Source organism: Haliotis cracherodii, unplaced genomic scaffold (assembly GCF_022045235.1).
Source record: "Haliotis cracherodii isolate W230 unplaced genomic scaffold, xgHalCrac1.p SCAF_48, whole genome shotgun sequence".
NCBI classification, from domain to species: domain Eukaryota; kingdom Metazoa; phylum Mollusca; class Gastropoda; order Lepetellida; family Haliotidae; genus Haliotis; species Haliotis cracherodii.
In genome coordinates, this window is record NW_027266306.1 from 398,683 (window position 1) to 412,555 (window position 13,873).

A 13,873-nucleotide genomic window follows, 5' to 3' on the forward strand; every position below is an offset into this window, starting at 1 on the left:
CCTTTTTCTAAAACACCCGATATTGACATTTCTCGTCTTGAGTGCATTTGTTTTACTGTTTAAAGTCACAAAATTAACTCTTTTAACCGGCTTGTAACTTTTTTTTGTCTGGGAAATTGGTGAAAAAAGGAACCAGGACAATTCAGCAAATGCAGATGTAATTACTTGAAATATATGGGAATTTAAACAACTTTACTCTCTTTTGGCACGATGCTGTAAGACATTTTTCATCTTTCAGAATTACGGCTACCATTCTGGAACGGCATGATCTCAGACAACAGCGCCAGTGGATTCTGTCTCCGTTTCTTGACTTGAAACTAAATTTGTAGCAGGAGTAGACCAAATACTGTCCCCAAAGATTGTTTGGAATACAGCGAGGCACTTGTGTGTTTATTCGCCGAAGGCCCGGGTTCGATTTCCCACATGGGTGCAATGCGTGAAGCCCATTTTGGTGTCCCTCGGGGCAATCTCATTAAAATCAAATCTTTGCACTCGCTAGTGAGAACTAAGATCTGATTTTAATGAGATTGCTCTCGGGGGCACAGGTTGCCCAATCGTCTAAGGCGCCGCGATTCGCTGTGCAGAGTTGCGTCCCTTGGGCACCCAAGAATCCTATGATTGTGGGTTCGAATCCCGGTTCGCCCCAATTATGTTTCTAGGTTTGTCAGCACCATACCCGTGCTCGTGGGTTTCACCGAAGTGGTAAACGTCTGTGACCTGCATCATTTCGGTTTTTCTCCCACATTAAGCTGACACATCGTGATATAACTGGAATAATGTCAAAAGCGGCGTCAAACCCAACTCACTCACTCAGGTGTCACTTGAGCGTTTGCCATATTGCTATGCTATGCAATAGTCTATGATTATCTTGTACTTATACTCAAATTGAATAGATTTGCTCACTAAAATAAATGAATCTATAGTCAGTATAGCCTGTGTTCACTCAGCATATCAGCGACAGGATTATAGATAACCGGGTGACATGAGTCTCGCCGGGGCCCCTTTCACCAGAATAGACTATAGTCGGCCAACTACCCAGGCCATGCGTTACCAAGTTCCAGTTCTTTATGACATTAACATATTTATTTCCATAAAGTTGAGGGATTGGCAAACAACCAAATTTTGCTCATCTGAATGCCTCTCCCAAACATGATACACATACAAATTACAATGTATTAAAGTGATATGAGAAATAGCATACATGATATAATTGACATTAAAGATAATCATTATTCTGTAAGTGTTTTATTACTGGATTATCTTTCGAAACTACAGCTACGTTATATTATTTACATCTAGCACAACAACATCACAGTATCATATATACTTGCCGTAAAAGGCGACTGTGCTTGTCGTTAAAGGCGACAACTAACGGGATCAGGTGGTCAGACTCGCTGACTTGGTTGATGCATGTCATCGATCCCAATTGCGTGGATCGCTGCTCATGATGTCAATCACTGGATTGTCTGGTCCAGACTCGATTAATTACTGGCCGCCGTCATATAGCTGGAATATTGCTGAGTGCGGCATTATACAACAACAACAAATTTAACTTCTGAAATATGCAACCAATATACTTACTTAAACGAATGAGTGTTCAACTATCAGTAGTTGTGAATAAGCATCGGAGTTTATAAAAGTTGGGATTTATGCGACAATAGTTTGGTAATAATGTTCTTTCAAATCTAAAACAAGTATACTGGAACATATGATATTCATTTCCCCTTGTTCGCGAGTCACAATTCGGGCAGAGTCTCAATCAAAGGAACATTCTGCCACGACCCGTTTCTACGGACAAAACAGTATTACTAGTACGAAATTGTAAAACTTGCACTGAACGACACTTGACTTATCAAAATCATCCATTGTCTTTGAATTATATAAACGTCAAAATTTGCATCCAAATAACATAAAATAGCAAATATTTCAGTCGGAGGCTTGGAGGCTTGCTCATTGTTACCTCAGACTGCCACTGGCTACAATCATTAATGGCTATGTATGACTGCACCCCCCCCCCCCCCCCCCCCCCCCCACACACACACACAATTAGGTGATTTGTTAGTACATTAAGTTCTTAAAATGATATATGAACTGTGATTATCTTATATTTGAATATAATATGTATGATTTCATTCCAATATTTGAAAATCTATGGCAACATTTAACTTCTCGGCCACTCTTCATATATGTCCTCTATTTGACCTTGAATTATTATAATGAATTAAATTATCCCTGTGATATTTTTTATGAAGTAAATAAAAGTTGTATACCCAGATAGTTCTTTAATTTAGTTATATTAGAAAGAAAACTATAATAAATTTGAATCTCTTCCTTCCTACAAATATCCAAGAATACGAAAATACGAATTATATAGGCCTATATCTTGTGACCTTGAGAGAGGTCATTCCCATGAGTTGATTTTGGTAGACTTTTTTTTCCTGAAAGCTGATATGCTACCAAATAACATAAAGTATGAATTAATTCTGTTGCAATTTTCTTGAGGTTGGCCATTTATTTCGACCAAAATGACCAGACTAAAATGCATGACATATGGAATATGCTTGAACATATGGATTGGGCCAGAAATTGTGATATGATACCTAGACAAACAAATGTTACCTCTCTTAGTTATTTGTGTTATATATAATGATATAACAGACTTATAAAAAGCTTAAATTGACTTTATTTCTACTGGCATATGGGAAATATTTATGCAAAATACTGATACCATTTAGTTATATATCCATTTTAATTCTCGAGAGAAATTAGCTTTCAATATTTCCTTTTTTCATTGTTGGGGATCAATTTACCACAGGAGTCAGTGAATAATGTACATCATTGAAAAAACTATGTGAAAAGCTTTCATATGATATATTACATGACCATGTTGAAGAACTATATAAGATCTTGATTTTGAAAACAGGTCAAAATGGCGGCCATCTTGAAATTCAAGATGGCCACCATAAATGCTCACAGAAAAACTTGAAACATCATTTTTCTTAATGAGTTTACTATTTTGGTGTTTTTAAGCATTGTTGAAATTATCCCACTCATCCACTACAGCAACATCATCTACCACCATATCTCAAGCAATTTTCTTTGGGGGGGTCTTTGGGGGGTGGGGTAACATTGTATACAATATCTCAACCCCTATGTAATATATTTTCATTTTTTTTTGGTATAGGATAGTACAATGGTTAAGGCAGATTTTAATACCCAGTTATAGTGGTTTTATTGTCACAATCTAATGGAATTAGTGTTTCACCTACTCACAAGATTTGAAAATGAAGTAAAAAAACATGATTTTTAAACAATGTTTCCACTGAGATTTAGAATAACAGTTAAATGAAACAAAATGTTTGCCAAATTCAGATAACCGAACACATAATTTGGATAGTTTAATGACTTAATAAAAATGTTACAGCCAATTTTGTCAAATTATGCATTTTTCCTTCAATTTATGCAGTTCCTGCACACACTTGCAAGCTTACTACCCAATGGAAATTGTGTACAGATACCTCCTTTATGCAATAGAAAAGGTTTAAGGTATACAGGAAAATGTGGGAAGGAAAATCTTGTTTTTCATCCCTGGCCAACTGACTATTATTAATAACTTGGCATCAACACAGTCATTGTATTCCAATATCAGAGACATTTGTCAGTTTTGAACAATGTACTGTACAAAATATATTATAAATGTGCTCAAATATTTTATTTTCAGACATCACAGCTAGAAAGGCACAAGGTGAACAAGGTAAAGATTTATGCAACATTAAGTCACACATTTTTATCAGTTATCAATATGTGAACAGAACAAAGTTAAAATTACCACTTATTAAATTATAAGTGCAATCAGCGACTTCTGCAACATGTCAGAAGCTCGAATCTGGTAACATTGTGTTTAGTATAGAAAGATCAGGTAATACTTATCCATATAACACAATACATTTCTGATAATGATGCTCTGGGTCAAGTTTGGGCTTGTAGATTCAAAGGTGTTTGGCACTTGGCACTGTTAGTCACATTGAAATTGATTAATAATTTTCTTTATAATGAATGTAGGAATTTATCCAGGATTCCAAATTAAGTGCCCTTGGCAGTCAAATTGAATGCAATATTAATGTAAAAACAGACGTTAAAATATCTTCCTCTTCATTGGTCTTGTTTTCAGGGTTAAGTCAAGTTATGAGTTTGTTAACATGCATGGAGGATTTGTTTTTTTTAAATAAAATAATCAAATTTTACATTTCCTGCATAATTGTGGCTGAATATCAAGCTGTGATGAGTTTTACATAAACCCCTAAAATACACCAGACTGCAATATTGATTTAGACAATGTTTTATTACAGGACCAGATCCAGTTGCTGACGCAATACAGCAATTAATAGCTGTACAGAGCCAGATTCTCTTGGCTGAGAACAGAAGAGTAGAGATTGAGGAGGAGAAGCTAAAGCTTCTCAGGGAATTTGTACATATTTTTCTACTTAATGGCCAAAATGTTTCCCCAATAATAAAATTCTTTTGATCATGACAAAAGCTGTGTATTTTATATTTTTGTATAATATGAAATTATGTATAGGAGAATGTCCGAAATCTCGCGATTATTTTCGCACGTGAAGCTTGTTCGAAGCCGTTAGGCCGAGAACAAGTTTCATGTGCGAAAATAATCGCGAGATTTCGGACTTTCTCCTACTTAAAACAAAGTTCGATCAAGTTAATGCCTCAAACTAATCTTCAAGTGATGTTCACTATACTATGCTATACTATGGGAGGGTGACGGTTCTTGTTAAACTATGGGAGGGAAACCTTTCAAGGAAAACTATGGGACGGTTTAGTATCCATACTCATACTATTGGAGTGTTAGCAAAATGATCGCGCCTATCCAACTGTCATTAAAGTTCACGTAACTTTGTTTTAACTTAAGTTATGACTGTCTAGTAATACAGAGTAGAAAGTCACTTACATGTCATGATTTATATTCTTGTGCTTATTATAAATGATGAAAACAATAGCATAAGGCTGTAATTTTAGTGAACTTATGCACAATTAATTGATGTCTTGCTGACAGTCCATCACAACCAGAGCTTGTTGTTGGGAAGTCAGCTGCACATGGCAACTCTGTGGCAGTTCCCTCTCCTCTGAGTAGCTCAATGCCCCGGGGAAGTGGTATTCTTTCATTGATGCACATGTTATGCAACAAGAAGCAAGCCGGACAACACACAAACTCCTTTCTGGGGTGAATTGTAAGACACCAGTTGTCTTGTGAAGGCATCTGGAAATGTGATAGAACACATTTTTTGTATTATAAGTTATTTTCCCAACTTCTTCACAGACCCCTGTTAGACAGGCTATCAGTTTGTTCAAAATTAAGTTGATAATGTTTTCTAACAATTCTCTCGGAATACTACAACAACTTAAAAAAAAGCTAAATTTGAGATAAGAAGTAACTCCATTTTTTTCAAGTTTTCAACAATGATACCATGAATAGATACTATTACATGTTTTCCTCTTGTAACTGTAAAGAAGTACAATTGTCACATATTTTATCAATATTGTAATTCACCAGAAGTCCATTTCAAATTCATATATATTAGTGGTTTGGACGTAAATAGCATCTTCGGTGCCATGTGCGCTTCACGCATGCGCAGTTGATGTTACTCCATTCTGTTAAAAACATTAAATGTTTTACATCTCCACTATTATTGTCTTTATTTGGCTTCAGGTGAATTGTCAATGCACAAAATACACACCTTCCATCTCATAAGCATATAAACATTTAATTGTTAGCAATATCATGTTAATTAACACTATTAAATAGTTTGTATTTCATGATTATTGTTGGCCCAATGCATAGAAGTTTTTCGTCTGCTCGAACGGCATGGTCAGAAAAGTTGTTATTGCATAAATAGCATAGATATATTGAAGTTGTCTATTAGCTTATGGTACAAATGTATGGAAATGAATATTTCTGTAGTTCAGATATGTTTTGATAGGAATAAGTTTAATTTGATGAGAATTTATGTCATTTCGTCAAGTCAAATTTCTTAGCAGTATTGCCTGTATGTGTGAGAGAGTTATTTCCCTTTGCTGATGAGCGGAAGTAAACAAATCTGTAGCGTGAAAATGTTTTCGTTCAAAGTTTGTTGTATCTTGAGACAAGTACAGTGTTTAGCAAGTCATGTGTTTGCAAAATAGAGTAAGTTTCCATTATATCCTTATGATTTGTGATTGTCTCTCAAGATAAATATTGTTATTGAATTGTGTCACTCTGAAGTTATCGTTCAATAGTGTCAGGACTCAGAAGTGGTTATGACGTATGATGTATTGAAAGGTTGATTTCCTTGGGTATGTTGTCAAAGTATTACTAGATCATGTAGATAGGTTTGTCAATTAGTTATCAGTTTAATCAGAAGTATGCGTAGATATTTCAAGGTTTGCTGTGATAGTTTCTTTGAAATAAGTTTTGTTTTTATTAAAGGCTTGTTTGTCTCATTTTGATTAAAATTCATTGTAAGTGTTTCATCATCCTTTTTCCAAATGTATAAATTAAATTCTTTTCATTATCATCATCATATATATATATATATTTTAACCAAAATATTATCAATATTCTAAATATTTTGGAACTTTGTTTTTCATCAATAATTCATAAATATCTTTATTTATATTTCATCAGGAGTTTTTTAAGAATTGTTTATCTAAACATTTTCATGTCAATTATTTAGTAATCCAAGGGAGATAATGCTTAAGTACTAAGAATGCAATGTTAAAGATACCCTTAAGTCAAGATGTAAGATTGAAGATATAAGAAGTATTCCAAGTTTTATTCCAAGTTTCATGTATCATGTATGTATAAGATTTATGATTACAGATTGTATATGAAAGCAATGTTATTTCACTGTACAGGTGTGTAAGAAATGTTGCCATGTGCGCTTGATGCATGAGCAGATGATTTTACCCCATTCTGTTGAAAACATTAACTGTTTTACATCTCCACTAATATTGTCTTTACTTGGCTTCAGAAAAAAACGTTGGGTAAGCATGACACCTCCTTGGGCTGGGGAGCATTATACCGACTACATAACTGTACCTTCAATATTTAATTATTTCACTTACAATAATTTCTTGGTTACATTACCAACTTACTGTTGCCACTTAAAACCGTACTTGCACAAGCCAAATGCTCACTCTATTGTGTTCCGTGTCTTGATATGACATCTACTGTATTTCTCCTGTCCTTCCGAGCTGGGATTGAGCACAGGGGTCAGCAGCCATGGTCTGCAGGTGTATCTGTAACATAAGTAATAAGGATAACACTATATCCAGCCAGGTCATCAAAATATCATCAATATTTTACTAAGTGCAGTTTTGTCAGATTTGTTTATCACACATTGTAAGGTATATATGTTGTAGTTATATTTACCCAGAGTCTCCAAGTAGCCATCCATCAATATTTTTCTTTTCAAAGTACTGACCAAGGGCAGAGTTATTCCATACGTAACTGTCATGGAGAGAGCCAGGCCACTTGAACACACAGAAAAATATAACAATTTATATCCATATAAATCCAGAAATAACAGAAACTCCAGTATTTAAAATGCACATGCATAACTTTATAAAGCTCATTTAGAGATCTACATCTGCCTACAAATAAACACTATTAATTCACATTTCAATTATGGAACAGTTATTCTACATGGAAACAATGGAAATTTGAAAACATTATCACAATGGATTCATTTTTACTGGTATGCATCATGACTTATCTCGCCCAAAACGTTACCTAGGGGGCGCAGCATGCGTCAATTTCAAGGACATCTATTTCATGTTGTAATGTTTACATTGTGTCGTGCCTTGTTCAAGAGGAATAGGAATAATTGCTTCATGCTAAAAGACATATCTACCATGTGTGTATGTATCTCACCTCATGTTGGCATCACATACTGCCTGTATGTTCAGTGCATGGTAACCCTTCCAACAAACGTAGGCTACTTTGTCACGTTTCGGCGCCATTATGGGTACGAGTGTGCAATCAATTGCACCGAGTACTTTAGGGAATCCAGCTATGTCGGAGAATGATTCTTTGGTACTCTTCTGAGTGGAAGGCATCGTGGGAAATACAAAATCACCCATGGTTGCACATAATGCGTCTGTTGTTGCGTGGATTGCTCTGCAGACGGAGGATTTACTCACACCGTGGATATCGGCAATCTCACTGTAAAACCCACCCTTGGAGAAGTATCTCAGAGCAATTAAAACATTAAGGTAAGGTGGTATTGCATGGGAACGCTGAGTTTGATGTTCAAGTCTGTCAATCACTTTACCAATGATAGAAAATATCATGTGTCGTGATAGGCGGTACCTCTCGATGATGTCATGATCATCCAAATCGTCGAGGGGGTTCGACCTGTCGCGGAAAACACGTTCTCGCTTACATACTTTTTTGGCAATCTCGACTGTGGTTGGATTGATCGCCATCTTTATCGCTTGCGTAAATATTTACACCACCCCAAGACCACACGTAGAGTTTACGCCAATTTTACACGGACGTAATATTACACTAGCTTTGTGAAACGCCCCTAGTTCAGTATTTCCGAGTTACGCCAGTTTTACACGCACGTAAGACTTACGACTGCTATGTGAAACGGTACCCTGGGCCTGTCTGACGTCTGGCCTGTCTGACGTAACCGTTGCATCAACCTGGTGATAGTGATGCGTGCGCAGCCCAACCTTCTGGCGACGTCGACGTGTTGGACCATTCCAACGGCTCTCTCTTTCTCGATGGCTGTCAAACGTGGCATATCTTGTGTTCTTTTTGTTGCTGTGATATCAACGTGTCTGATCAGCCGTTTTATACAGTTTTTATGCACGTGCAGAACATGCTAGAGAGGGAAATGTCACTTTCACGAAATTTACGTTTTTTCCCGGAAGTGATCACGTGTTCCCGGTATTTTTTATCGACTATGCTGTGTTTGGGATGTGCAATACAAATTGGCATGTTGTCATACTAGACAATTCACTTAGTAAAAAACAATTTTGAAGATAAGTTGGTATCGTTTCTTTTGTACACTAGTTTAGCTGGAATATTGCTGAGTGCGGCGTTAAACAACAAACCAACCAACCAACCAACCAAATTTGATTGCATAGTTTCTCGGGCTTTTTTCTCATGGAGCCTTAATTGTACTCGAAGTGATTGAGTGAGTTTATAGCTGCTTTGAAAAGCATTTCAACTCTTATTACGTCGACGGCGAGTCAGCTTAATGTGGGAGGAAAGCCCAAAATGTTATACCCACGTGCTTGGTGCCAATTTAGACAGCCAGTATTTTGAACTTAAACATGACAAACGTTGCCCTTATTGTGACTGAATTAATGTGAACAATATTTGAATTTTTTGAAAATATTATTAAAGGACAAGGAACATGTCAAACAGACTTTCTTTATTAAAAACGAAAATGAAAAAAAACCCACAAACATGAAACATACAAAAGAGGTATACAATCACCAATCAAGTGGAGAGTCATAAAAAAAATAAAAAATGAAGACGTATATTGTGAAACTATTAGAAACTTAAAAATGTGTTTCACACTAGTTAAATTACACATACAGATACGAGGACACACTTGAATTTAGTAGACACTTTTGTTCGAATGGCTCGGTGCCATTTATTTATTGGTGAAACGTTTTTCTTGCTATGCAATATAGTTACCAAAATCTATTTGTGAACTGTGCAATAGAAAAAGTGAAGATATGGACGTAAAATAAACCTGATTAAAGATTGTAAATCTAGAAATGCCAAAGAATAATCAGCCCTGATTAGCTGCTGAAACAGATTCCAATAGGCGTAAAAGGCAAACAAGTGGTGAAAATTACATGAATGGATCACCGAAAAAAAGCGATGACACCAGAAACTGAAAGGTAATTGACTTAATGGCATTTACTTAAATAAGTAAACCAACGCCTAATCAGATCAACCCCCTGTGACTGCTTGATATTGCAGGAATAGAGGAAACAAATATGGTAATATCGCCCCTCATGTCTTGGAATCATGCGAACCAATAATACCCGAATACTTTAATTTCTTGGTGTACAGATTTTCATTTGACAATTCTAGCCATAGGTGGAAAAAGGGTAAAAGTAACTAAATGTCTTAATATTTAGCATCTTGTAGTCGAAGTTGAACCTTTTGTATGCACATTTCTGTGATGAACACGAAGCCATTCGGTGGAATAAAAAAATAAACTTTCCGTAAGCCACTCTCCCGCTCTGGCACGCACGCACGTACGCACGCACGCACGCACGCTCACACTCAAGCCAACACGCACACGCACGCACACAAGCCCACACGCACACGCGGTTGCTGTTTAAGACCACGATTGTGCATCATTTGGGTGAACCTGTACTGGGTATCAATGTCTAACTCAATCGGCTAACATTAAAAACTTGATGGGTATGAGGAGAACCCCCGTGAAGACGCCCCCAGAGGAGGAGAAGTGTAATCCAAGTCTCCAGCTCGTGTCCATGAAGGTTTTGCTTTTGGCAATATTCTGAAAACGCCTCTGAAAAAGTGGACACAATATATTTATCAAAATGACAAAGTATCACCTAATTGTGTACTCTTATGGGAGTTAAGATCACCTTAGCGCAAAGATCGCTTTGTACAACGGCACCCAGGGCATTAGTCCATCGCAAAAATAACCCTTATAACTCCCGTAACTCAACAAAGAGCAAACTGCACAATGTGAAACGTTGAAGAATATAGTCAGAATACTCAAGGAAAATGTAGCAAATCACTACACATGTCTAAATCCACTGAATACAAATCCCATAATCATTAGAGATTTTTGTGAGTGTATTTGCAAATGATGTCTTCGGCGTGACAAGCGAACGCTTCAACCGCTAGGCTACCCGACCGCCCCTATTCCGGATTCAAGATCAGCTAAGAACGGACTGTTTCAAGACTTTTGACAGTCACACAATTCTGAACATTCGCAAGTGCCCACATTAAGTACAGGGCTGTTGCCACCTATTTGGCCAATTGATTGTAATAACGACAACTGTGTGTTCCCCTACAATTTAATGTTTATTCATTGATCTTGAGTGGTCAGTTATTGATTTTGTAATTTAGTTCTGTAGGTAATGATTTCTGCACTGACCTTTGCGTTTCAATTTGAAAAGCACCTCGTAACAATAATGAACTGATGACCAGTGGCCAAATATCAACTGTACAGTATTATTTTACTTCAACAATGTGTTTGCTGTTGAGATTTGCTTTCATTGCATGTTCTGTTTGTATAGTGGATAACTATTTTGCGCTCATCTTCCCGAGGCAAGGGCGCAGACTGACTATAAAAGTCCAGTTTCCACCCTTGCCGAACTGGGCTGGAAATTTCCAGGATCGATCGAAACACCCCCAGTCAATATTACGAGTTATGCCCCTTCTATGTTCCTCATATTGGCCAATCAGATTCCATCTCTCATATTGCTTGCATTTACTTCAAACAAAATGCCAGTCAAGACGATCTGATCGATAATCAAGATCTATATTGTAATAAAGCGGTTCCTACCCCGCGAAGTGCATCAATCGTTATTTTTTCATTTTGTTTGTTCGTGTGTGTGCGTGCGTGCGTGCGTGTAGATAAGATTATATTATTTAATTTAAGACTATGAGCCTGCTTTTTTAAAAGAAAATAAAACCTTGCAACAATATAATTTTTATGACAGGCGATCTTTCAGTTTTCAACAGTCTGACGCCACCCCCATCTGACGCCCCGCCCCCCCCACCCCCCCATCCCACACACCCTACCCCCCAACCCCGCCCCCACCCCCCACCCCCAATGGTTGGTCACTTAATCTAAAGAAGATAGCTGTACGCACTTTTTGATTTTGACACAGACGATGACAGCAATGATGATGAGTATCCCAAGACCTACAGCGAAGCTCGCCGCTATGATTATTTTTTGTGGTTCTGTTAAGATATCTGGAAACAAACGAGTATTTTACGTAATTAATTACCTGACTAATTAATTTCATTTATTGTTAATACCCATGTTTCAACATGAACAAATTATTTCTTAAAGGAAATAATTGACAAAGGAAAAATTGGTGGCAGGAGATTGCAGTCTCCCGGGATTTTCTATCTCTACATTCTTCACTCATTAACAGACCCGTGAAGCTCCGGGGTAGAATAGGTCTTCAGCAACCCATGCTTGCCGTAAAAGGCGACTATGCTTGTCGTAAAAGGCGACTAACGGGATCGGGTGGTCAGGCTCGCTGACTTGGTTGATGCATGTCATCGTATCTCAATTGCGTGGATCGATGCTCGTGATATTAATCACTGGATTGTCTGGTACAGACTCGATTATTTACACACCGCCGTCATATAGCTGGAATATTGCTGAGTGCGGCGAAAAACAACCAACCAACCAACCAACCAACCAAATCACTCATTGACGTGTATTCGTTTGTTGTTTTAAGCCGTCGTCAGCAATATTCCAACTATATCATCTCACTATTCCAACTAATCGAGTCTGTGCCAGACGAATCGGTGGTTAATGGTATGACAACGATCCAAACTTTCGGGGTACGATGATATGCAATCAAGCAAACCACCGAACACGACCACCCGATCCAATTTAGTCACATTTTAGGGGCGGTCGGGTAGCCTAGTGGTTAAAGCGTTCGCTCGTCACGCCGAAGACCCGGGTTCGATTCCCGACATGGGTACAATGTGTGAAGCCCATTTGTGTTGTCCCCCGCCGTGATATTGCTGGAATATTGCTAAAAGCGGCGTAAAACCATACTCACTCACTAGTCACATTTTACGACAAGCAGTTGTTCCTGGGGACCAATAATAAATCTGGGTGTCTGCTTTACTTACCGCTGGATCGGGTGGTCAGACTCGCTGACTTGGTTGATGCATGTCATCGATCCCAATTGCGTGGATCGATGCTTATGATGTCAGTCACTGGGTTGTCTGGTCCAGACTCGATTATTTACAGACCGCCGTCATATAGCTGTAATATTGCTGAGTGCGGCGTTAAACAAGAAACCAACCAACCAACCAACTTACCGCTGATGGGATTGACTGTTGTGGGTGTAGGTGCGGATTGGGTTGTAGCTGTACTTGACACTATTCTTGTACTGGTTGTCAATGACGTCTGTGAAGCCGTTGTTGCAGTTGGCGTTGTAGTAGTTGGTGTAGTAGTGGTAGTTGTTGATGTAGTAGTGGTTGTCGGTGTAGTAGTGGTTGTAGTAGTTGGTGCATTCGTGATTGTTGTAGTAGTGGTAGTTGGTGTATTAGTAGTTGTTGCAGATGTTGTAGTTGGTGCGGTAGTCGTTGTTGGTGTAGTCGTAGTTGTTGTAGTTGTGGTAGTTGTTGGTGTAGTTGTAGTTGTGATAGTAGTTGGTGTAGTCGTGGTTGTAGTTGTGGTAGTAGTTTGTGTAGTAGTGGGTGTTGTAGTTGTGGTTGATGGTGTTGTGGTAGTTGGTGGGAGAGTCGTGGTTGTTGTGGTAGTAGTTGGTGTAGTAGTGGGTGTTGTAGTTGTCGGTGTAGTAGTAGTAGTTGTAGTAGTGGTAGTTGTTGGTGTAGTCGTGGTTGATGGTGTAGTGGTAGTTGGTGGTGTAGCCGTGGTTGTTGTGTTAGTAGTTGGTGTAGTAGTGGGTGTTGTAGTTGTAGCCGTGGTAGTTGGTGGTGTAGTCGTTGTTGTTACTGTCGTAGTTGTGGTAGATTGTGACACAAAATTGCGACAAGTGTCACAACACCTTCCAATGTAGTCGGAACCGGAAGTGATGCAGTTGCTTTCAGTGCATGGGTCAGTCAACGTGTTGTCACCATAGGGACAGTCTGCAACATAATCAAGCAGCATTGAAACCT

General features: G+C 38.0%; 1 protein-coding gene and 1 pseudogene across 1 annotated transcript in view; both read right to left on the bottom strand.

The window, feature by feature from the left end:
* Positions 1 to 7,142: 7,142 nt before the first annotated feature.
* Positions 7,143 to 8,133, bottom strand: LOC139441911 (putative nuclease HARBI1; annotated as a pseudogene).
* Positions 8,134 to 10,329: 2,196 nt separating this feature from the next.
* Positions 10,330 to 13,873, bottom strand: part of LOC139441894 (uncharacterized) — a 29,591-nt gene continuing 26,047 nt past the window's right edge. Inside the window, exons 20-22 of the mRNA XM_071222643.1 lie at positions 13,070 to 13,843; positions 11,875 to 11,977; positions 10,330 to 10,556 (exon numbers count right to left, since the gene is read on the bottom strand). Of these exons, the coding sequence (XP_071078744.1) occupies positions 10,433 to 10,556; positions 11,875 to 11,977; positions 13,070 to 13,843 (1,001 nt within the window). The 3' untranslated portion in view covers positions 10,330 to 10,432. The remainder of the gene's footprint in view (positions 10,557 to 11,874; positions 11,978 to 13,069; positions 13,844 to 13,873) is intronic.